Raw genomic sequence first — 24,674 nt, forward strand, 5'->3', positions numbered from 1 at the left:
TTGTCTCTATCTGGATGATATTGCGGAGGAATTGCTCCAAAATATGTCACTGACACACATCTGTCTACTTCTTTCCATTGTGGCAGTCTGTGGAGATGATGAGTTTTTGACCACGTGTTTGTCGGACTTAGCAACAGTAACTAAGAGGGGCGGGGCTTTGCGAAAGGCTAATTGGGACTAATGTAGAAAATAGGGGTAGATGACTATTTTTATGTTCAGCCTGCATGTGAAAATCTGAACGACCGATCATAATTCAAAAAGATTAAGTAAAAAAAAGTTTCTCTGTAAACTTGATCTTTTTAAAAAGAAAAACAAAAGGTTCTTCAAACTGCGTTGAAAAAAGACAACCTGAAAACAAAAGGGTTCTAGTTGGCTCTTAAATATTTAATGCTCTCTAAACTGATAAAGTGCCATGCTCCCTACAGTCAATACTCTCATCTGCAGATGATCCAATCAGGATGGCTGAATCATAACACCCCTTCCCCTGGCGTTTCGTTTCACAACCAGTGAGCTGGTGGGAGGTTTAAACCGCAGGAGCTCAAAGAAATTTTTTGGTGAAAAAACCAAAAACATCCAGAGTGTGCAGATCAATGAGCCTTTAGTGATAAATCAAAGGGGCAAAGTTGTATTGATATGCAAATGCTGCCTTGTATTGATAAAAATAGAAATCAGTGCCTCATTTTTACCACCATATCAACATCAGATGAATTATAACCATCAAAGCAACACAACGCATTATTAAAACATCCACATCGACCTCCACGCCGAGGACATGACCCGAACTGTGGGTTCGTCTCACTGCGCTGGGAGAGAAGGAGCCAGGCTGCAGCCATTTGTTTCAGGTTGTCTGTATTTGTTCCACCTCAGGGCTCCTCCTGCCCGTCTGTCTGCATGAGCAGGTCTGGAGCCAAGATGAAGTGGGCCGAGCTGCAGGTCCATCAGCCTAAATATTCCAGTGGGGATCTGACTCTAATTAAACAGGCTGGAGCCTCGGTCCAGTGCAGAGCTGGACGCCTTCCCAAGTGCCTTAAAGAGGATTTAACTCTCTGCTCACTGACACGGGCTTTTCTTCATTTTCAGAACCAGTACACACATTCTGAAGTCAATAACTGCCGTTTTACACCAGTAATCTAATTATTCTTCTCAAAGCAGGACCCAGTGTGAGGAGGGATTTAAATTGCCAAAGAGACTGGGAGGACATGGCATCGTATCAGAGAAACGTAGCTTCACCACAGCGCTGAACACTTCAGAGTGTAGATGAGCCTCATGATGGAATCTGTCTCTTTCTGCTTGAGTGACACAGAAATGGAAACAATACATTTTCCTTATTGCTGCTCATTAAACTAATTCAGACATTGTTCTATGTCTGGGAGATAATTTATAGATCCCTGTTGTAGCAGCCATCTGCATCACACGTGTGAACCTCACCAGTTTCATCTAAAACATAGAAACATATAAATGTTGTTCTAGTCCTGGTTGTAGTTATACACCTGCCAACTCTCCCACTTGCATATGTTCGATGCTATTGCTTTTATCGCCGATTTCTCCAGAGTTTTCCTCCTGTGTGACACAAACAACCGACACAAAAATCACTTCTGCTGCACTCAGCCTGTTCCTCTTCCAGAAGATATGTCCTGTTTGGACCTAAGGAGAGCTTCAACACAGATAGATGTCTTCTTGCAGCGTCGTGTTTGTAGCTCATTATAGTTTAAACTGGAGAACATGAACTTTTAATGCTGATCTTTAATATTTAATTTGCAGCTCAAGTTGAGGGTTCATACAAAGAGGGAACTTAGATGTAAAGAAAACTGTGCATCTTTTTCTTTGATGTTTGAGTTTCTCTTATTTTAAAAATACACCTTGTAGATTTTACACAGATTTGTCAGTGCAACAATGTTTTGCATCTAAAGCATCTGTTTGCAAACATGAAAATGCATTTTCTGCCTTTTTAAATTATCATTGCCCTCGGCACAAACATGCAGCATTCAGGATAATGAACTATACATGTCGGTTAGCTCTAAACTGTTCAAAGAGCAGTTTTACACACCATTGTGTTCCAGTTTCAGTTCCACATTTAGTAGAAGGTACAAACATAATGCAACTGTGGTTCCTTTGAGTGGAACATTGCGAGAAACATCTGAAAAAGTTTAAAAATAAGATAAAGTTGTATAAAAAAACCCAACTCACCTTTTGCTTTGAGGATTCAGACTTTCTAGTAATGTTTTATTGATCCTGATCAATGGTTCTCCAAGTTTTCTGATGGTTTTTCAGAGTTTTTCTTTGGGTTTTGCCTGTTTCTTTATTTATTTTCCTGTTTAGTTCTTGTAGCACGTCTCAGCATGGTGAGCAAAGTGTCAAAGAAAGTAAAGACCTAAAGAAGCAGGCAAAGAAAATAAATATTTTAAAGAGTCCAAAAAGTCTAGCATGGGACAAGAAAGGTGCTTGTCAAACTATTTTTCTCTTGCACTTTCCATAGTTGCAACTAATATTCGTAAAGGTTAGTGGCTTTAGACTTAGAGACAAATAAAATGTTCTAGGATTAGATAAACTGAGCACCTTCGAGGTGTTAACTCTGAAAATGCCAACTAAAAATCAGGCAGCACAGGTGCAACATTGCATCAAAACCTTAAAAATTCTATCTCCTTTTTACATTGAGATATAAGTGTTTAAAGTGATTAACATTTTTAACATGTTTTCTGTGGACTAAACATTCGACTAGTAGTTTCTTCAAGTCTTGAAGCTGAGGCTGAGGAGGATAGTTGCTTTTTATTGGGGAAATGATGTGAATTATTTTGTTGAGTTTTTTTTAGTGAGTTTAAAAATCCCAGTAATACACTGGGGACATTGGTATTAGCATGTTTAGATAGCTCATTTCATAGCGCATTGTGGTCCATTTAGACAGACCAAAGACCAAAATACAGCAGCTTGCATTGCAGGACATGACGAGTTTCTAAGATAAAAAAACAGATATAGGGGGATGTTTTATGATCGTCATAATACGTCCCCAACTATCAACTAATCAACTATCATAATAGTTCTATGGTCGATAGGTCAAGGTCAAATGTATTTATGTAGCACATTTTTACAGTAAGGCTGACCAAAGTGATTTACAGACCACAATGTATGTTGAAACAAGACAAATAAGTCAAATAAATGGGTGATGACTTGTCAAAGTTTGAGCTGACATGATTTCCATAGATAACATGTTTATGTAATTCTTTACAAAAAAAATTCTCTGACATAAAGTGATCTGAGCAGTTTCATTCATGCCATTTTCAGTACCTTGAGTCGTTTCAGGGCTCTGTCACTTTAACCCTCTCAGGCTCAAGATAAGATTTGATAAAAGGATGAACAACAAAGTCCTTCAGGGGTACTTCTGAGTTAAAAAAATGCTCATGAATGCTGCAGCTAGAGTTCTGATGAGAAGTAAAAAGAGAGATCATATCTCTCCTGTCTTAGCTTCCCTACATTGGCTACCTGTTCAATTCAGAATAGATTTTAAGATCCTTCTTCTCACATATAAAGCTCTTAATAATCAAGGTCCATCATACATTAGGAATCTGATTGTTCCATATGTTCCTAACCGAGCGCTTCGCTCTCAGACTGCAGGTCTACTGGTGGTTCCAAGAATATCTAAAATTAGGATGGGAGGCAGATCTTTTAGTTATCAGGCTCCTCTCCTGTGGAACCAGCTCCCAGCCTTAGTCCGTGAGGCAGACACTTTGTCTGCTTTTAAGAATAGGCTTAAAACATTTTTATTTGATAGGGCCTATGGTTAAAATCTGATGTTAGCCTAAATCTGGACAAGTGGGGGAGTACAGGGAGGTGGAGTGTACAGTTGGTAAAGACGGCTCTCCCTTGCCCTGCCTCCAACATGCCTACATCTAAATAGGATAGATTATCCAGAGTTATCTCTGTAGTTATGCTGCTATAGGCTTAGACTGCTGGAGGATACACTGACCACTTCTCACACTCTACTGCTTTCTTCTACAGTCTGCTCTTTAACTGTTCTATTTTGTGCAATTTCAGCTGTTAACTTTATTTTCTCTGTAAGTGTTTTTCTCCCCAGAAGAAGCGACAATGACGTTCTGCTGAGCTGTGGTGGCCTCATGGAGGGGGCCATCGACTAGCACGCTGTTGCTAACCACTTAAACATTCTCTCTTTCCTGATAATAACTTTTTGGTTTCCTTGACTTTTGATGTGCTAATACTAGTTTATCCGTTTAATTATAGATCCACTAGGATAAATACAATAAAGTTTATCTTTCACCAAATAGAATATTTACTAAGACATCATAATATAACTGTAGACACATTACTTGTCTGTGTGTGTGTGTGCGTGTGTGTGTGTGCGTGTGTGTGTGTGCGTGTGTGTGTGTCTGCTCTATCTTCTCGATCCCCAGTGAGTCGTGGAGGATGGCTGCTTATACTGAGCCAGGATTCTCTGGAGGTTTCTTCCTGTTAAAAGGGAGTTTTTCTCTCCACTGTCGCTTTATGATTGCTTGGTATGAGGATTGCTGTATAGTCACTGACACTAGTCAGTGACTTGATGCAATTTGCTGGGTTCCTTATATAGGAAACATTATTTCTGATTGGCTTAATGAACTGACCTGAATTGGAATTTTTATTATGTGAAGTGCCTTGAGACGACTCTTGTCGTGATTTGGCGCTATATAAATAAACTTGAATTGAATTGAATTGAATCAAATACGTATGTGGAGTAACCAGGTAGGTAGGTTTTAACGTTGCAAATCTGCAAAACCTGCCTCCAGAGGGTTAAGAAAACAAGCTGGAATTGGCCACACCCACCTGTTCAGGCTGCTATAAGCTGAGAAACTCTGATATCCAAGAAGGATATCCAGAGAAAAGCAGCTGCTTTTTCTGCATGTGTGAGAGGTGGTTCATTGCTAAATTCCCTGTTTGTGACATCACAAAAGGGGACTTTTTAACAGCTCATTTTAGGTGAATAATTCTTAAACCAAACACTGACAAAATGAATGGACAGTTTCTTTTCACATTTGGAGTGTTTATAGAAGCAGTAAAGACTTACATGGCAGCACAAAAAGATGAAAAAAAAACAAGTTTTGTGCAATATGTCATCTTTAAATTTTGCAAACAAATTGACCCTCTGTAGTGAAAATCACTTTATAGCCTGAAAGCAGCACCAGTGGAAGGAAACCGAATCACCAACTATCTACAGCATTATTAGCTCAAAATGATCATTCTGAGTTTGAATATCCTTCAAACTAATCCCCAACAAAACAATTGGTGAACCTTCGAGTGACCTCATCCAGTTATGATATCTCATTTCCAGCTCACTGGGGTGGAATTCCAGTACACCTCAGGGGGCTCAGGACCATTCCTGTTTCACCTTACAGCACTTAACACACACACACACACACACACACACACACACACACACACACACACACACACACACACACACACACACGCACATGCACACACGCACGCACGCACACACAAACACTGCAAGGCTTGATTACCAGATCTCCCACTTTGCAGGAGGTGAAGGATCCTCCCTGGCAGCAATAGCAAACCCCTCTGAGCTCCTATGATTGATGAAAAGCCTTAGAGGTGTTTTTACTTTGTCTCTACTTTTGTGAGCAAACTGATACCAAAGGTGACAGGAGAGCCAACAAGAGGGCTGGAAAATCCCACATCACATTCATCAACGAATAAAAGCTGCAACAACTTTAATGATAGGTGTTATTGGCACAAACTGAATACCAGATGTCTCCATTTACTGTACGCTCATAGATAATTCTGATTGGATTCATTTGCTTGGCTGCAGGTCTCAGAGAGAAGGCGAATGATTATCTTCTCACTGATGGAATACATCATGCCCAGAGCAGTTGCTTCCTGATACCTGAGTGATCTCAGATGCTCATGTCTGCTTTTGTGAGGATCTTCCCTCAGGCTAGGAGGCTAGGCTATTTATAGTAGACTCATTGTTGTCGCTGTTGTGGGACATTGTGTCCTACTTACACAGGAGCTGATGTTACATTAAAGAAAGTGTTGATGTCATAACGCATTGATGGAATCATCCTCATGAGATGGGTGTGGCAGGATGCTCACCAATATCTGGAGAGATAGTTTTCCGGATAGATAGATACCTTCTGTGATTTTAGAAAAAGATGTGGCTCGAGACCAAGAGGTCACCTAAATCTGAATGGGTGTCTCAAGTTTAAGATGCAAATCGTTTGAAGAATCTTTCTGTTTGGGTGTGACGAACAGGAAAAATTAGTATTAAAATCCCTCAAAGCGCGATGGCCAGAGTTTTGCATGCGCAAGCTGGTTAAGGTTAGGATGGGGGTGAGGGGAATGTTAAATTGCAAGAGGATAAACATCACAATTTGCTTAAATGTCCGTTTTACGGCGGGTGTCAGTACCGACGCTCTGGCACAGCGTGTTGCCTCCCGACGCGCAGGAGCTCGTCACCTGCTGACAGCAGGCTGCTGTCTTTTCCGTGGACTGCATCTTGCCGGTCATTATCACGTGACAGCGACTAATCGATGACAGGCATAAAAAGTCACTATAGAGCGCTGAAGTCGACTAGTGACTAGTTCATACAACCCCTACTACTGCTCCCCAGAGTGTTCTGCAGCATAATCAGCACGTTCTCTTTGAACTTGAAATCAAATTTTCGCCTCCTCTTCGTCTCCGCACGGTTAAAGTTACCCTCGCGGTCTATCACTGGCAAATCAAAAGTGAGACGGATATGACACAACCGCCCCCGTACTTGCTTGTTACCACATTCCACCCGGCCACAATAAAAAAACGGTCATTATTCACCGACTCCAACACCGGCCAAAATATGATACCCGGCAGTTAATTAAATACAGGCTAATATTAGAGGATATATTAGAGGATTTACTGTATTTTTCATTAGGTCTGAGATCGTAATAGTGAATAACCCCACAAAGGTTTAGGAAATCTTCCACAGAAATCTGAGACAGGACTATATTAAGAGCTCATCTGAAGAAAGTGCAGAAAACACAGAGGTCTGAAAACACCTACAGACGTTTTAGATCTGTCTGCTCACCCATGCTGATGAAAGCTGACCAGGGTTACTGGTGGTTAAACACTGTGATCAGGTAGACAACAAGCTAGTGTTCACTTCTAAAGAGATTTTGTGGAGAAGCTAAAGAAAGGCAAACATCAATGCAGAACTCTGCAGTTCTTCCTAAAGGTGACAAGAGAACATGCTGGGAGTTGTCCTAAAGGCTCCTGATTGCAGCTCTAAAGTTCCCAGACTTATCACTAACATGTTTACAGTGGAGGAAGTTTCCTCTCTGAAATGATCTCATTGACTTAGCAGAACTCACAAACTCCTCGAGATAGCGGCCTGTCGCAGAGCTTCACATTTCAGCACAATGACACTTTTCAAAAGAGCTTCAGAAAACGGAGTCCATGTTCACAGATTCCTTCCCAAGAGGACATGAAACTGCTTTTATGTATAAACTGAGGAGAGTAAAAACCAACCATATAAATTAGTTATTGTGTTTTTGTGAAAAAAGGATGAGTTTGGGGACTTAAGTAGAAATAAAACACAAACATATGTAAATACGTCCCAACCTGCTTTGTTAAACTAATAAGTTGAAGTCATTATAAATCAAAATATAACAATTTCATGCATATTTAGCACAAGTTGAACAACAAAATAGTCTCTATAGTACAGCAGCAGCAAGCAGACCATTTAATCAAACACTGAATCAACACTCGCAGGAGTTGATGATCACCTAGGAAACACGGATGAGCAGCCTGATTCCTCCACATGAATTAAGCCCCGATGACTTCATACAACACACACACTCACACACACACACACACGCACGCACACGCACACACACACACACACACACACACACACACGCACGCACGCACGCACGCACGCACGCACACGCACACACACACACACACACACACACACACACACACACACACACACACAAAATCAACAAGTAACCAGCTCTAATTGAATGGACTAGGCTTGTCTGTTTAAACACGATTACTAAATGAGGATGTTGGAGTGTGAGGCAATCACGATGCTCTCTGAGAGCTCAGGGTAATAACGAAACATGAGCAGAAAGAGGGGAGTGTCTCATTTTACTGTGTGTGTGAATGGACATGATGTTTGAGGAAAAAGATCAGAAACAAACCGTAACATTACACATTTTTAAAACTATTAAATTCATTGGAAAACTGTTATATGAAGATCAAATTACAGGATCTATTTCCTGATATTTGAGGAGAAATCTGTTCCCAAACGTGCAACAGCAGGCTCAGTACCTGCTGAAGTATCAGGTTGATCCTCTCCACCTCACAGTCAATGAGAAAACGCTTCTCCTGCCGGCGGTCCATCTCCTCAATGATGCGTCTGTACTCCGTGGGATCCACGATGTTCCCGACTGAGCGAGCCGTCACCTGCCAGTTATTGGCCACAGCCGTCTCCATAATGGATTGGAGGATTGCAAAACCTGTGGGGGAGAAGAGGACAGAACCTCATCACAGAAAAACCCTTTGAGATTTCTGAGCACACGCTTGGGAAAATGTGCTGAGAATCCAAACTGATGAGGGAAACGGGCTTAGGAACACGGTTAACTCCTAAGACTTATTAACTAGTTTGAACAATAAGAGTAACAATGAAGGAGGAGAGTAGACGAAGTCAGGGAAAATAATTCACAGAGCAGCTTAGTGAGACATGGCGAAGCAGAGGTGTGATAAAACAGGGCTGTTTACATTTGCACTTCCCAGATTAAAACCAGATTAAACAGGTAATGTACATGAAGGTCATCAGAACAGGGTTCCAACTAAAGGCCACCCTCTCATCTTAGATTGAGTTTTTTTGTGCTTGCTAAATTCAATTGACTTAGGCAGCCATCTTGACTTAGCCTGGCCTGCCAGACTCATCCTCTGTTTATTTCTTCCCAGAGAAAGAGTCTGGTAACTCATAGGCAGAGAAGCACTTGAGGGGTGGGACTAGGCAGCTCAAAAATAACCAATCAGAAAAAAGACGAAAATGCTGACTGTGCCGCGCAACGCTGTAGTTTTTTAGCTGTAGTAAAAAAAAGGCGTCTGGCGACAGAGCAAACATCTTTCTTTAGAAAAAAGGCTTTTAGCGCTTCTACTTGTTGTTTTAAAGACATGTCCAAGTCATTTAGAACAGAGGAAAGAGCCGCAGTGAACTCTGCTTCAGTCGCCATGTTTATGACAAACTCGGCATTGTGGTGTGTGACGTACGCTGCTTAGCGCTGATTGGCTCGGTTAGAATTCTCAGGGGGTGGGGTTATTTGAATAGAGTTCCCAGACCCTTTCTCTTTGCAGAATTAAACAGAGGAGGAGTGTGGCAGGCCAGGCTAATGTTGAATTGGCTTTACTTCCAAATGTTCATCAACCAATAAACTTCCCATAGTTTCATTAAAATCCATCCATCTGGTCGAGAGATATTTCACTAACAGACACACAGGCCACATCGGTACTGCACTCCTTTCAGCAGCAGGTGATTATAAATATGGTTTCATGTGTTTTTTCCCTAAAAGAAGCAGATTCAGGAGTGATGAGCTACAGCCGGGTTCCCCCAGTGCACAACTGACTAACAGTTGGGTAAAAAAATAACTTATTATGCAGGAGGTCACGTCTCACATTCTGCTCTTTGCTGCACGACACAAGAATTCAAATTCGTAGTTTTAAGGCCGAGGATTTACATAAAGCACACGAGGCTCGCTGTGACGGTCAAAGGAGGAGCAGAGACACTGCGCGACGTGTGATGAATCAGTTTATGAAAGGAAGAAGCTGAGCTGACTCTAACCTTGCTGAGCCTCATTACAATGGTGAGGAACTTCGAATAGCTCTATTAATAGTTCACTCAAGGCTTTTAGTGGTTGTCACGTCTAAATCAGCTGAAAGGAGACACAAGAACCAGTTTCTATTTAACATTAATAATACAAACCAGGACAGTTTGTAACATATGCATGTTCTCTGAAAATATGCTAAAGGAGGAACAAAACAAACTGGGTTTTCCTGATATTTCCACAGATAATTGGGCGTATTTAAATATTTGGGGCTCACTAGTTGCACAGAAACAAGAATCATTTGTGTCTATCGGAGGATTTTCACTAAGAAGTAAGAGAAGCTCTGTTGAATCATGTAAACCTCATTCTGTGTGCGATGATGAACTGGACGAGGTAAGAGGCATACAACATTAAAATGACTCAGCTACACATCTGTGAAGCTGCTTCATTGATGAAAATAACCAACAGTGATGACCAGGTCCCAGCCGCTGTAGAGCTTCTCTAACAGAACAGTTTACATAAGCTAGCTTTCTATTACTGGTGGTATAGATTGCACAGTGTTCTGTTAATAATCTCTGCTTTACTCTTATTGGCTGTCTGCATTCTCTGTTTGCCCATGTAGTCTGATATTTGTGTTAGAAAGCATTTAAGGTTCGAGGTAAAGGACATCCAACTGCATTCCCAATATTCCTGAGGTCTGATTATACATTATCCATGGCAACCGAGGGAACTACTGGTCCTTGTTCTATGCATTAAACCTGTTCCCACATTTAATAAGTCTCCTGCTGGCATGGCTACGCTAAATGAAGAGATGTTAAAAAGTGGCAGAAGCACTGCAGGAGACAAGGTGGCAAACACAAACTATTTTTAAAATGTCTGAACGGAAAATCCCTCAAAATCAAAAGTAAAAGAAAAAGTCGGTACATCGGTGTCAGCCTTTGATACCATTGATCATAGCATCCTAATAAACCGGCTGGAGTGGTCTGTGGGCATTACGGGCCAGGCACTTAAGTGAAAAAGATCATACTTGACAGGGAGGAGTTTTTGTGTGAGGTTGGGGGACTGTTCCTCCGACCTGGCTGAGCTGCCTTGGGGAGTGCCCCAGGGATCGATAATGGCCCCACTATTTTTCTCCCTATATCTCCTTCCTCTGGGTGACCTATTCCGCAAGCATGACGTGTCATTCCATCTATATGCTGACGATTGCCAGGTCATTTTTCCAATTAGGCGTGGTGGTTTATGCACCATTCAACCTTTGTTGGACTGCCTGGAGGACATCAAGCTATGGTTGGCTCAGAACTACTTGTGTTTCAACAAAAACAAGACTGAAGTAATTCTGTTTACTCCACCTAAGACCCTAGGAAGTGCCCAAGGGCTTGATTTTTCCACACTGGCACCTCATCAGAAGGCGGTGGTCACTAACCTAGGGGTAAAGTTTGACACAGAACTCAGATTTGAGGCTCAAGTGAACAGAATCGTGAGATCTTGCTTCTTTCATCTACGCCGTATAGTGAAAATTAAGCCACTTCTGTCACGTAGTCATTTGGAAACTGTGATCCATGCCTTTGTTACCTGCAGGCTGGATTATTGCAACTCGCTATATGCGGGGTTTAGGCAAGCTCCAATAGCACGCCTCCAGGCGGCTCAGAACTCGGCTGCTGGGTTGTTAACATAGGAGGTCTGAACATATTACACCAGTCCTACGTGCCTTGCAGTGGCTCCCTGTCTCCTACTGCATCAGGTTTAAGGTAATCCTGTTTGTGTTTAAGGCGTTAAACTCAGGGGCACCTAAATACCTTTCTGACATCATCCACCGACATGTCCCGGTGCGTTCCCTTAGGTCAGCTGCCCAGAGACTATTAACTGTGCCCAGGTACAGCCTGAAGTCTCGTGAGAGTCGTGCCTTTTCAGTGCTCAGACCAAGTCTTTGGAATGAGCTGCCAGCCGACGTAAAGCAGGCCACATCACTGGAGACCTTTAAAAGCCGACTAAAAACACATCTGTTCTTGTTGGCGTTTGGACATTGAAGTTGGGATTGCGTGGGCAGCATCACTTTGAATGTGTCTGGATCTAATTCTGGAAAAAGGACTGATATGGATTGCGAACTTGTACTCGGGATTTCTTATTGTATTTTAAATGGTTATATGTCTGTTTTATTGTTGTGCTTGTTATTGGTGTACAGCGCTTTGTTTGTCCGTTTTGGGCATGTGAAAGCACTTTATAAATAAAGTTGATTTGATATGATATGATTTAAAAAGTCGTCGCTGATCTGATGCTTTGCTGAACAGCAAGGACTGGATTTTCCACAATGCATAAATAATTAGAAAGGGATTTAAAAGATGAATAAATCTTTAAATCTACTGACAAATGATTCTGAATTATTAAGTGACTCTGTGTGTGTGCAACTCTCATTTAGCTGTTTAGAGGGTTTGACTCTACTACGGTGATTTCTGTTTGATTGCTGTTCCAGCAAAAAGGATGCAATTGGTTCAGTCACTTACGTAATAAACGTGAGTCGACATGTTCCCAGCAGAGACACCAAACATTCAGAGCACAGAGACATCACTGACATGCGCCCCCACTTCCTCCCACCACCCCACCCTTCCCCTGCTGGTGACCTTCACCGTAATGTGCCCAGCAGACAGCACTCAGATCAGGTTTGGCCTTTAAAGACAAGCGGCTCTCACTGTGTGTCGCCACATTAGTCACTTCGGGGTCTGCACAGCCACAAGCGAGCTAAATTACATACACAAGAGGTTAAAGGTCATCATGTAACATGGGACAGGGGGTTCAGAAGTTTTTGGAAGGTTCCTCATCACATCAGAGACATCAGAACAAGAATCCTGATGGAGGCAGAGATGCTGAGTGTCTGAGAGTCAAAGCAACACCGCCTCATTTTTAAACGTTAAGCTATTGTTTTCAAACTGGGTTCACTTATTCTTGAGGCAGAAACTTTGAGCAACTTCAAGGCACTCGAGGAGTACAGACACTTCTCTCTTTTGCTCCCTTATCTTTTTTTTCCCAAGGCACTTTGTCCTGTATGCCCACAGAGCGCTTCTCTGCATTTCTTCTGAAAAACTCTATTTTTACTAATCATGGATTTGATAAACTGGTCATGCGATCGATAAGAGTTTTTCAACAATGAAAACGGAGCCGGGGGCTCCCACATGTCCACAGGGGACACACCCAGTGGGGTATATTTTGGATTCCTGGAAGGAGTGGAAGATCATATGCGTCAGCCAGCTGTCCATTGAGGATATCGAAGACATGTGGATATTCTGCCTGATGATCACTGGATTTCTCTTGATTGGAGTGGGAGGATATCTGGTTTTCTGGAAATTTGGGAAGACGGGAGCGATTGGAGGGCGACCCGCACCCACGGAAAGCACCGTCTGTGTGGAGACTTCTCAGACTGGGACGTTACTCGAGGTGAATCATAAGCTGGACAATGTTCTAGCTGCGATACCGGTATTAGTGCGCAAAATGGATGTCATCTCGGAGAGTCACCGAATGGTATGGACAGGTTTAAAATCCCAAAATTGGCTTCACTGAAGGACTGGAAATGATCAGTTTAAAGACTGAAGGCAGAGAGGAAAATTATCTCAGCCTGACCAAAACAGGACCCCCCGCCTTCGGGGACTTCTGCCTGGCGAGGTCATCAATCTGTAGGAGTCAATGTACTCTTTGCTTCTCCCAAGATCTCCCTCCCACCTGTGACTGTACAGTAGATGAGCGCCGTAGATGACCGCTCTCGCTGGGGGAAACAGGATCCCAGCCCCCCGCCTTCCTATTGGAGTCTCATGTTATGCTGTGTTGTCTGAAGTCTGTTGCATATCTGTTGAGGTGGTTTTTTTTTGCAGAGCAAAGCTGTCCTCCTGCTGGAGGGTAACTCTAAAGTGCCTTTTTTCCCTCCACCTAAACCAATCCTAATGTAACCCTCTTATCTCTATTAAGGTAGCGCGACTCGGGTTGTGAATGACCACAGTCACCAATTTTTGTCATGTGTCTTGCCCATGTATGTCTGATCTCTGAGTTGTGTGTACTGAAACTCTAATTTCCCTCTGGGATTAATAAAGTATTGATTGATTGATTGATTGATTGATTGGACAGCCCTCTGCTGACCAGAAAGTGCACTTAACAGTTTTGTGGTTCAGGTAGGAAGAGTAGTGGGAGGTCTCTACATTCCCATTTACATATAGGTGAGCTTGGCCTGGGGTGGGTGGGGATAGCCTTCAGGTTTTGTTTACATGTCCTTCCCAGAAACATGGATGTCATCCAGCGTGTGGGCAGGGCAAAAGAGGCATGGAGAAGTCTGTGTTGCCCTTCTTAAGTGCTACAAGTTATTAAACAAAAGCGGACATGAGTAGTGTTGCTTTTGGAGACTGACATTAGGCACACAGCTTCCTCTCACTGAGCAATGGTGCTGCTGTGGGCTCCTCTCCCATCCAAGAGCTCACAGTTCTCAGTCAGCCTTACGCTGCGACTCCGGTCTGAGCTGCAGTCAGATAAGATATTCACCCCACTGTATCCAGACTGATAATGAATCACATGCAGGAAGCTGTTGCTGGCTGATTCTAGTCTCCAGTCAGGCTCCCACCAGCATAGATATGTATACAGGCCTGTTAATTATTCACTCATTTCAATCAGGTGTGTAGAAGCAAAGAAACAGCTAACACTTGCAGAATGGTAGCCCTCGAGGACTGGAGTGGGTTACCCCCACTTTAAAGGGACTTTACGGAGTTTTGAATTTTTATGCTCGCGATTGCCCCCTCAGGCCAAAAGCGTAACTGCAGCTTCAATAGTAGGCTCGTGCACGAGGCGCGCATGCTGTACGTGCACACTCCTTAACGAAAATAACAGCTGAGACAGTCCCGTGTGTGTGTGTGGCCCGGAGGACAGAGGACAGGAGAACGCGCAGCTAATTAATTAAATAATTTGGTTCTGTACCTTTCTCTTCAGCACAGCTGACAAAGGTTTAAGATGGGTCAGTCCTCCTGTATGCTCTGGAAAAATTGTTCCAAAATGAAAATTGAACCCACTTCTTTTTTATCTGTGAATTCAATGCCGTTCGGCGAGTCTCAAAGAAAAATTTGGGCATCTTACTGTAAAAAAATATACCATTAATTTAAAAAAGAAACTCTAAATAAACTATGTTCACATCCAGAATTGAACCTGGGTCTTCTGCACAGAAGTCTGACGTCTTACTATGTGAGCTAATGCAGCAGTGACATCTTTTGTATCTGTAACATTTATATTCTTGATGATAGCTGAAACAACGTTCAAAGAACAGATCGGAGAGGAAAAGGGTTTTTTGTTGCTAATTTGCAGCAAATATCTGGAAGAAAGTTATACAGAAAGTAGCTAAGGGTCCTCAGAAATGTAGCTAGCTTTGTCACTAGGCGTTAGGAACAGCGACAAAGTGGAACTGCCTCTCTCTCTGCTGCTAAAGCTACAGATAGCAAATGCTACGGGCTATGCCTGAGCGTGAACGTGCATGAAGCAGCCTGCTCGACCCGAGCAGCTCTCTTTTTCTGTGATTTTACAGAAAAACAGGCAATCACAGTAAAAATGCCAGGGCTCATTCTGCAGGACCAGGGCATTGCAGGAGAATGTATGAAGAAGAAATTTATTATTTCTATACATGTTTTGGCTGTCAAACTTCCATAATGCCCCTTTTAAAGAGTTTTGTTTTGTTTTTCTCAATCAGAACTGAGCTGGTAATTATATGATGACATTATTGGATAGTATTTAATTAAAAGCTAACAAATATATTTTACTAAAGACCAAAATACTTAATTAATTACTTTATTTAATTGCTTGGATTTGAAATATTTAGATAGAATCTTGCAATTTTCTAAAATAATTTTAAAAATACTTTAAAGTTTCACAACTTTTTTCAAATGTGCAAAATAGGATGGCATTTCGCTGTGATATTTTGGATTTTAATATTTAGGACTCACTATGACATTTATTTATTTGCTTGTTTATGTATCTAAAGAGGAGTAACGTCATGAGATGCACAACACTTTAAGCACATAAACTAATAATAAAAAATGTTAATAATATTTGTAATAATTATTATAATGAATTAATAATCACCAAAAAACAAAAATTATAACAAACCACTACACACACACACAAGCAGTGACCCGGCTCACATAGTTACGCTGACTCCCCATAAATCTCCAGTTCAACATTACATTGATGCAGAAATAAAGCAATAATGCTTTAAGGAGTTCTTAAAGCTAAAAAATATCCAAAATAAAATGTAAATTAAATATCTTAGCTTCTTGTTTATTAACATAAATTGTTTTCTCACTTGGCACCGAAATGGCTAACAGTTTTAGTTGACTTTGTAACCAGATGGTAGACTTTACAACAACCGGCAGGCAAGGCGAGCATTAAGGTCATTTTACAGAGTCAATTATTCAGCACTGACCTGAACAATCATGCATATTCAAAATGGGAGCATATTGGAACAAGACTATTTATAGAAAATTTCTCACTTCTCTCCCATAAGTTCAGTCCCATGTTTTCCACAGCAACCTGATGGTGAGGAGTTTAACTGTAAGTGCTGCATGAAGCTTAAAAAGTTTCCAAAAGTCCATTAAGGAACAAATGAGACTCTTCAGCTTCTGTTAGCTTCCTGTTTTAGTTTTAAAACTGGTGTTTGGAAGCTTTTATAAGAGAGAATAGCAAAGAGAAAATCACTGATTATGATCCTTAAAGCCAAATTAGGACATTCTTACATTAACACGCTGTTATGGTAATAATTTCCAATCAAAACATTTTAGGAATGAGGCTTAGCATAGCAGGTGCAGCTTTTATTTGACTGGTTTCAGACACCTGTTCCTCTGTGTGAATCATTTACACACCTGTCTTACTTCCTTTGTTTTGTACTCTGAGAAAATAAATCAACCTGCAAAACCAACAACAGCAGAGCGCTAATTTAAAATGATGTTGTGCTTTAGTCCAAATTTTACTCCATTAATTAAATGTTTTGCCTTTTTACTTGTTTTTGTTGCCTTTTTGCACAGTAAACCTACAAATACCTCTGAGGGGATAAAAAGCAGACAACTGCTTGCAAAGAACAAACAGAGAGAAAGCTTCCAGCAGTGCAGCATATGTTTCTACTGAAATCTGTTCTGCAGAAGAACTTGAACAGACAGTTTGCTCTTTTATCTGCCCACAACTCTAATCACTTCTTACAGGCTGCTACTCAAACAGAAGGAAAAACACTTCTCTTGAGGAGATTAGCGACACAGCTAACAATGGTTAAAACATTTTGATGTCACACAAATGAGTTTAACATCTGCTGCGTAGGAATCAGTGCTTCACGAGTTTTCCTGATGCTTCTGGAAACTTTTACAGATAATCAGCCTTAAAAACAAATACAGAAACCAGATTTTTGACCCTATCAAGCCCAACATGGATGTTATGCTGCTTATCATGATTCAAGTGCAATTTTTCCTGGAGTTTGGACACAAAATCCACCCAAAAAATGCCTAAAGACTGTTTGGGTGGAAAGCACAAAGCACGCCTGGCGCTGTATGTGGGATTCTCTTGAATATATGAGCTCAGTAGCCCACACAGCACTGCCAAGGCGATCAGTGCTCCTCTGATATGAAATTATTTGCAGCTTAGAAGACTGGCTTTGCAGAGAATAGCACTTTTAAGTTCAAATGTGAACTAATAAGCATGAAGATGACTCATGGCCATTTATTCCACTTTGAATGAGAGATCTTCACCAAAGTGGCAAAGTTCTGGATATCAGCAGCTGGTTTTCTTTAACTATCTATACTTTTGTTGTGTCATGTGATAATAAACTCTGTGACTGATTGGATGAGGTTGGTTTGGCGACGGCCCGCGTGTCTCCTCCAGAGGATTTTAGGCAGCAGATCACATGATGGCTGAGCGGGGTGTGCAGTCTCAACTGTGACTCAGTTATCCCTCCCCGTCTCTGGAGAAGGTGACCTCTTTACAATTCTCTTGCAGGCATCCGAAGAGCGCCGTTGTCATGGGATGCCCGAAGCCAAGCGTGGCACAAGAAAAGGGGGAGGGGGGGGGGGGGGGGGGGGGCTGACAAAAGCAGTTGGATCTACTTCAGAGAAATCAGCCAAAAATCTCAAACCTACGTGACTTCATGAAGAAAACGACAAAGTCGGCGAGAGCAACGAAACAAAAAGCATCCGAGTTGGCAGATGACATTAAAAGGACACATTTGAGAACAATTAGCCTAACGACACCCACTCTAAATGCAGTTCAATCCAGAGAACAGCTCTCTGCTCTAAATTAGATTAACTGCAAGAAGCAGAGCACCCCCGACACCACCCACTCCTCCCACACTTAGGATCGCAGCTAATAAAACAAATCCTATAATCCAAAAGTTGCTCCTAAAATGTTATGTTAAAGCAGATGCATTTTTGTTGCTATTTTATATATGATGACATTAAATTAGCAGTAAAATACAACTGGGCGTAACTCTGATGAGTTAAAGTTAATTTGATGGGTCAGCCTGTGTGGCTGCTGCCTGGCCCTCTGTACCATTTGCATTTTTCCTACATAAGAGACATGTGACGGCTTTGCTGACTCTTGTGTTCCTTTACTCACTTGATGTCTCCATAAGATGCAGCTGGTCTTTTGTCTGCAAGCAGTTGAGGCAACAACACTGAGCTTGAGAAAATAGCCTAAATAAACCTGTGCTAGCTCCACTTTTCGCTCCTATGCAGAATGCTGGATGTGTCACCTGGTCAACGAGATAATGCTTGTTTTCTTGTTTTAGGTGGCAACAATACGCACCAAAGAGGAAATGTAAGACTTATGAAATGATTGAAAAATAGTAAAGATTGATATCATTTTAAGAAATTTAAAGCCTCTTATTACACTGTAATACCTACTTATGGAAACAAGACTTATAAATCTGATTAAAAAACATTAGACTGCAGGTGCTTCCTCCACCTTTTGTATTGTTGTTTTGTTAAACAGGATTAGTTCTCTCAGCACAATTCTCTTTTCTCCTCAGATATAACGAGAGCTGCCTCAGAAAGCAAAGCCTTTTCTGTAAAAAAAAATCGCCTACAAATAAACGGCAACTGCTCTGCAGTCATAAACTGCTGTTTAACCTTGGCAAGGCTTAGCAAAGCACTTCACAGATGCCATCCACACACAAATAATGTCAGAGATGTTATGCAAAGTGCTAACACACCAGCAGCAGCAGCAATTAGTGTGTGTTCAGTTTTATTTTAGCTACTGCACCTTTGGTAACTACTGGATTAAATAAAAAGTTTGTATTTCTCAGAAAATATACAGATAAAACACTTTAGTGCAAAAGGAAAAAATTAAACATTTTGTGAAAAAATAGATTATTGTATTGTAGATGCCATCAGGAATCATGTGACAAAGGAATGTTTGGATTTTTTAGGATTTTTTTAACCCTCCCACTGTACTACTGGGTTTGACCCACGATGAAAGTTGACCATTGAGCAGGGTTGATGGTTCATCCCTTGGGTCCATGTGACAGGGGTGAGGAGTGAGCACCACCTCACTTAAAAAGATAAGATAGAATGCAAAACCTAACAGTTTTTTGGGGCTAGTGTTATTATAACAACCTTATAATAATCATTAAATAACCACATAACTAACTAAAAGTGGCCCCTGGCAGTGGACCTGAGTTTAGTTCCACTGACCACATCCAGGCCTGATTACTATCAGGTCAGTTGTACTGAGAAGTCAGATAACATGAAGCTAAAAGGTCTCAAACAGAAACACAATTTATGATGTGGACCCAGTTACACCGGGTGAAAAAGTAACTGCAGTTTAGAAAAATATATCAATAGTCTGATATGGTGGTGGCAGTGTGATGGTCTGGGGCTGCTTTGCTGCATTTGTTGTATGCACAAAGGCACAAAGCCATCTCCAGCACATCACAAAGATTCTCAATGGGGTTAAGGTCTGGACTCTGTGATGGTCAATCCATGTGTGAAAATGATGTCTCATGCTCCCTGAGCCACTCTTTCACTATTAGAGGCTGATGAATCCTGACACTGTCATCTTGGGATTTGCCCGTGCCATCAGGGAAGATGGAATAACCTGGTCATTCAGTATATTCAGGTAGTCAGCTGACCTAATTCTTGGAGCACATCCTGTTGCTGAACCTAGACCTGACCAACTGTAGCAACCCCAGATCATAATACTGCCCTCACAGGCTTGTACAGTAGGCACTAGGCATGATGGGTGTATCACTTAATCTGCCTCTCTTCTTACCCTGATGCACCATCACTCTGGAACAGGGTCCATCTGGACTCATCAGACAAGTTTTAATAATGCTTTGGACAGTTCTTAACCCAGTTTTAGTTGTTTCTGCAACTTTTTAGATGTTTAATTCCATGCTGTAGTTCTTTTTTAAAACACAGAGCAGTTTTGTTTACCTGTTTTCCCGCTATGTTTAAACGTAGCGGGAAAACAGGTATACAAAACTGCTCTGTGTTTTAAAAAAGAACTACAGCATGGAATTAGAGATACGACACAGCAAGAACACATCTCAGATGTTCTTAGATGTTTTCTCTGCTTGATGCATGCCAGTGATCTGACCCTTCTCAAACAGACTAACATCTTTTCCATGACCACCAGATGTGTCTTTCCACATGGTTGTTTAAGAAATGAGAAGAACTCATTGCACCAGGTGGGGTTAGCTAACTTGTTGCAGCTGAAAGATAACAGCCCATGCAGTAATTATCCAATAGGAGGCTCCTACCTATTTGCTTAGTTAAATCCAGGTGGAGACTTTTGTTTGGCCAGGCAGTGTAATGTCTGTGGGAGAAAGCTTCAGGGAAATATTGCTTTTACTGAAGATACAAACGGTAAATATTTAATCAGTTCTCTTCAGAAACGGGTGAACAGCAGAACAGATTTTCAGTTATTAGCTGGCATATGCGTCATTTAGCATCTAATATTCAATCCTGGAGAAAAGAGCAGAAATTCCACACAGCTTTTATTTCTCCTTGTTTTAGGCTTCTCTGCTTCTGCCTGCATGGATGTTCATGGATCAATTGGTGCCATTTTGGGTGTTTGGCAGAGTGGATGAAGAGCGTTATACGAGAGGAGGGTTTTCGTTCGTGCAAAAACACTCGGAGACAGCCAACGCCTCATCTGTATCTTCTCAGCTAGTGCACACAGCTCTTTGAGGTTTTCACCAATGAAGTCAACACACACACACACACACACACACACACACACACACACACACACACACACACACACACACACAGCTTACAAACTCCTACAAAAACTGTCTTTTTTTATGAAGCTGAAGTAATATGGTTCCCGTGTCTATGCAGTTGAGAAAATATGTGCTCTGAAATTTAAAGACACTGTCCAGCTGTTGAAGTTAATTAAATCTGGCAGTTTTAACTAACATTTAAGACTTTTGGGTCATTTCAGTGCAGCAATTTTATCTTTTAAAATCATCCTGATAGAAACATGTCTCATTCACTAATTTGTTTCATGTTTTCCCCACTTTCTGTGTCTTTAGCTCTTCGTCTGTTCACAAGGGGCCAAGTAGTCCTTCAGCAGATCTAGACAACCGCCCTGCTGAGGCAAAAGAGCTTGACTGATGAATCAGTTCACCCCACGTGGATGATGGGGGTTGGGTCTGAGCCTACCGATACGTATCAGCGTCCCGATGATCCTGCAGTAAAATGTTCACAGCTGCTCTCTCCCTCTCTCTTTGTTAATCAGTCCGTGTGCCTGACTGCTGAGTGTGGCGCTTTAGCGGTGCACAATTAATCAGATGCTTCATTGTGGAGGCAAAACCAAAGAGACATTCAGCAGTGGGGCAGTGTGATTACACATCAAATGCAAATTCTCCACCAATCCCACGGTCCCCTCCTTTTTCCTCTGCAGTAGATAACAGGAAAAGCTGCCACTGATGCTGTTAAAAGGTGCTCCTTCAAGTTGACGGCAGCTAAAGATCTAGTCATTAAGCAGAGTTCATTTACCAGGAGGAACGGCAGAGTCGGCAGAGAGTCTTAGATTTCACAATAAGAGCTTTAAAGAGCACTTAGTTCAGGTGAAGCTTCTTCTGTAATACTACATTTCACATGGACATATTTTATTTACTAATACTGTTTAATGGTTATTTTGTACTTATGATAAATTTCCTTCAAAATATTTAGTGATAAAGAAAAAAACTGTTTCTAATTCGGAAGGTCTATTTAGTTCTGTTAAACTGCAACAAAACAAAAAGTCTCCTAAGGTCAGCCACGCTTCAGTTCAAAAACGTATTTAATTGGGTGTAAATCTGGTGTATTCCTCTCTAATTTTAATTAATTACATCAACGTATGAGCTAAATGACTTTTGACATAGTTCAGACTTAATGCACCTTTTTAGCCTCATCTACTTTCCATTAAGCATCTAACAACCATTCCCCAAACACAGCTTAATGCTTTGTCTCCTCAGTGACACACCTAATGTCATTGGGAGTATTTGGGGGTGGGGGGGTGGGGGGGGTCTGTGTCTTGCCCAAGGACACCTGATGTATCCTGTGCGTAATCAAATAATTTCATCTCATGGGGACTTAAAGTAAAATCTTGATGGGACTGCCTGTAAAGTGTAATGATGACAATTATAGAACTGGTGAGCAGCATCCTGTGATGTGCATGTTTCACACCTTATTTCCTGTTTTTAGCGGATTTTTGTGGCGTGTTGTAGAGCCAGAAACTGAATTTGGTCATTTTTAAACATTTTTTTCTTTTCATTTGTCAATAAAGAACAATATCGTGTTTCTTGAGGCTTTTTTAAATGAGAAAAATGATTAATGAAAAAAAAGTTAATAAAAACCAGTGATAAGGCTTTAGAACCAGCTGCTTTGAATCACCTTTCATCTTTTTGCAGAGGAGGAAGTGACTATATTTGGTCTTAAATCCTGAGGTTTACCTAATAATAGTATTTTCTTAAGGATTACCAGCAAACATACTATGTGATAAATGGTAATGATAAATGACCTGCGCTTTACACTATACAGTGTATCATTCATCCATTCACACACACATTCACACACTGATGGGAATGAGCTACAATGTAGCCACAGCTGCCCTGGGCTCACTGCCAAGCACAGGCACCATCAGTCCCTCCGACCACCACCAGCAGGTGGGGGGTTAAGTATCTTGCCCAAGGACACTACAGCAGAGTTCTCTGGCAAACGTGGTATGATTTAGCGTTTTCAGACCCGATTTGTTGCTTTTTGAACAGAAGGCTATTAAAGCCACAGGTTAATTGGACTTCTAATTGGAGCCAGAGTGGGAGAGCTCAGTTACAGAACATCTAAATGATTATTTATCACCATCTTTATGTCATTACAAGGACTTTTGAAAGGGCGGACGTGTGAGACATTCTCCTGTAAAATTGCGGAAGCAGTGTGTGCAATTTGTGCAAAACTGCAGTAAAGTTGAGGTGAGGGTCTCCTTCCATTAGCTTGGCTTTGTTAGAGATGTTTTTCTGCCTGCAGCCATTTTCTGATTGAATGAGTACATTTAGGTTAATTAAGTGATATTCTACGGCAGAAGGAAACATAATTAAAACATTGGGATGTTTAAAATGGAAGTTTTAGCTTTTTCAGTTTATCTATAATATTCATCTGTAGCTCCTGGCGTACGAAACAGCTAGAGAATCCTGCAAAAAATAACTAACATAAGCAGCTGGCAGAGAGGCCCGACTCACATTCTGATAATTAATTTAAATGTCGGCTGAAGTCGTTTCAATCGTTAGAGTGCTGCTGTCAGAAGAGGCCATCTCTAACATCAAAGAGGAGCTGGACCCATTTGATGTTGACACCGTTTCAAATGCAAAAATCTAATGGGAACTTCATGCTTGGCCACATTAAGAAGTATCTCTGGGCTTTTATTATCCATTATATTCCAAATCCCATCGTACTGATGCTTATGGGATGAGTAGTTCTGCCTTTGGGCTTGAATTATAAAAATCTCTTTTATGCTGTGTGATGAAAGAGTGGCCATAGTCCACTTTCTCACAATCTGTAGGGGTTAGACAGCTGCACGTTAATGAATTCTCCCATTCCAGTTTGACTTTTAGATCCGTTCTGCTTCTGTTCAGACAAAAGACTCCGTGTCTCATAAAAAAGCAACAAACTTTACACGCATCACTGTTAAATGCCTCTGCAGCCTATTACTGTCAATGTGCTCAGCCAGCTATTAACAGTCACAAAAGCATTTCTCAAAGACTTGCTGCTTGTCCCTCTCAGGCCCCTAAATGCAGTCCTCTCCCTATAATGAAGATTAAAGTGACGTTTGGATGAGTGATGGCTGCATCGCTCCAGAGCATTGATGGGACGGAGCGAGACGAGCCAAAAAAGGAAGTGCCAACCATGCCGCTCTGCAAACACAAGCTGTGCTGCATGAAGGAGAACATCCTAAACTACAGATTTACACCATCTGATTCTGAGGAAACAGAGAAAGGATGACAACCTCCACACAGCAGGTGATAGAGACCAACAAAAAAATGAAGGGCTCAGAGGGCCACGGCTTGCCAAAGAGAGGGTATAAACTTGTTAAATGTTATGTTTCAATCACACCACAGAACCAGTTATCGGCCTCCACGATCTGCCACAACCACCTTAATGAGGTCAAACACAACTCTGAACATGAGTGGAGGTGTTGTCTCTTCTGAAATGCCCTGAAAATGTTATTGCAGATTTTAGGAATGCAAAAAAAGGAGTTTGATCCAAAGATCTGCAGTGGAAGGCAGAGGAAGTGAAGAAGGACCACTTTTGTCGATAGTAATGTGCAGCTCTGAACAGTTCAGCACATCTGAAAATTACTTCAGACATCAGATTTCTGTCGTTTTAG

At 41.4% G+C, this 24,674-nt stretch overlaps 1 protein-coding gene across 8 annotated transcripts in view; it reads right to left on the bottom strand.

Moving 5' to 3' along the window:
* The window catches only part of LOC107386524 (glutamate receptor 3), an 88,510-nt gene that overhangs the window by 37,854 nt on the left and 25,982 nt on the right, over window positions 1-24,674 (bottom strand). For all 8 annotated transcript variants that reach the window (XR_001573103.3, XR_008559034.2, XR_008559033.2 and 5 more), the window contains exon 4: window positions 8,311-8,498. Coding sequence is in view for 5 of the 8 variants with exons in the window: in XM_015960962.3 (XP_015816448.1) it covers window positions 8,311-8,498 (188 nt within the window). In the remaining 3 variants the exon portion in view is untranslated. The remainder of the gene's footprint in view (window positions 1-8,310; window positions 8,499-24,674) is intronic.

Source organism: Nothobranchius furzeri, chromosome 10, assembly GCF_043380555.1.
Source record: "Nothobranchius furzeri strain GRZ-AD chromosome 10, NfurGRZ-RIMD1, whole genome shotgun sequence".
Lineage (NCBI taxonomy): Eukaryota > Metazoa > Chordata > Actinopteri > Cyprinodontiformes > Nothobranchiidae > Nothobranchius > Nothobranchius furzeri.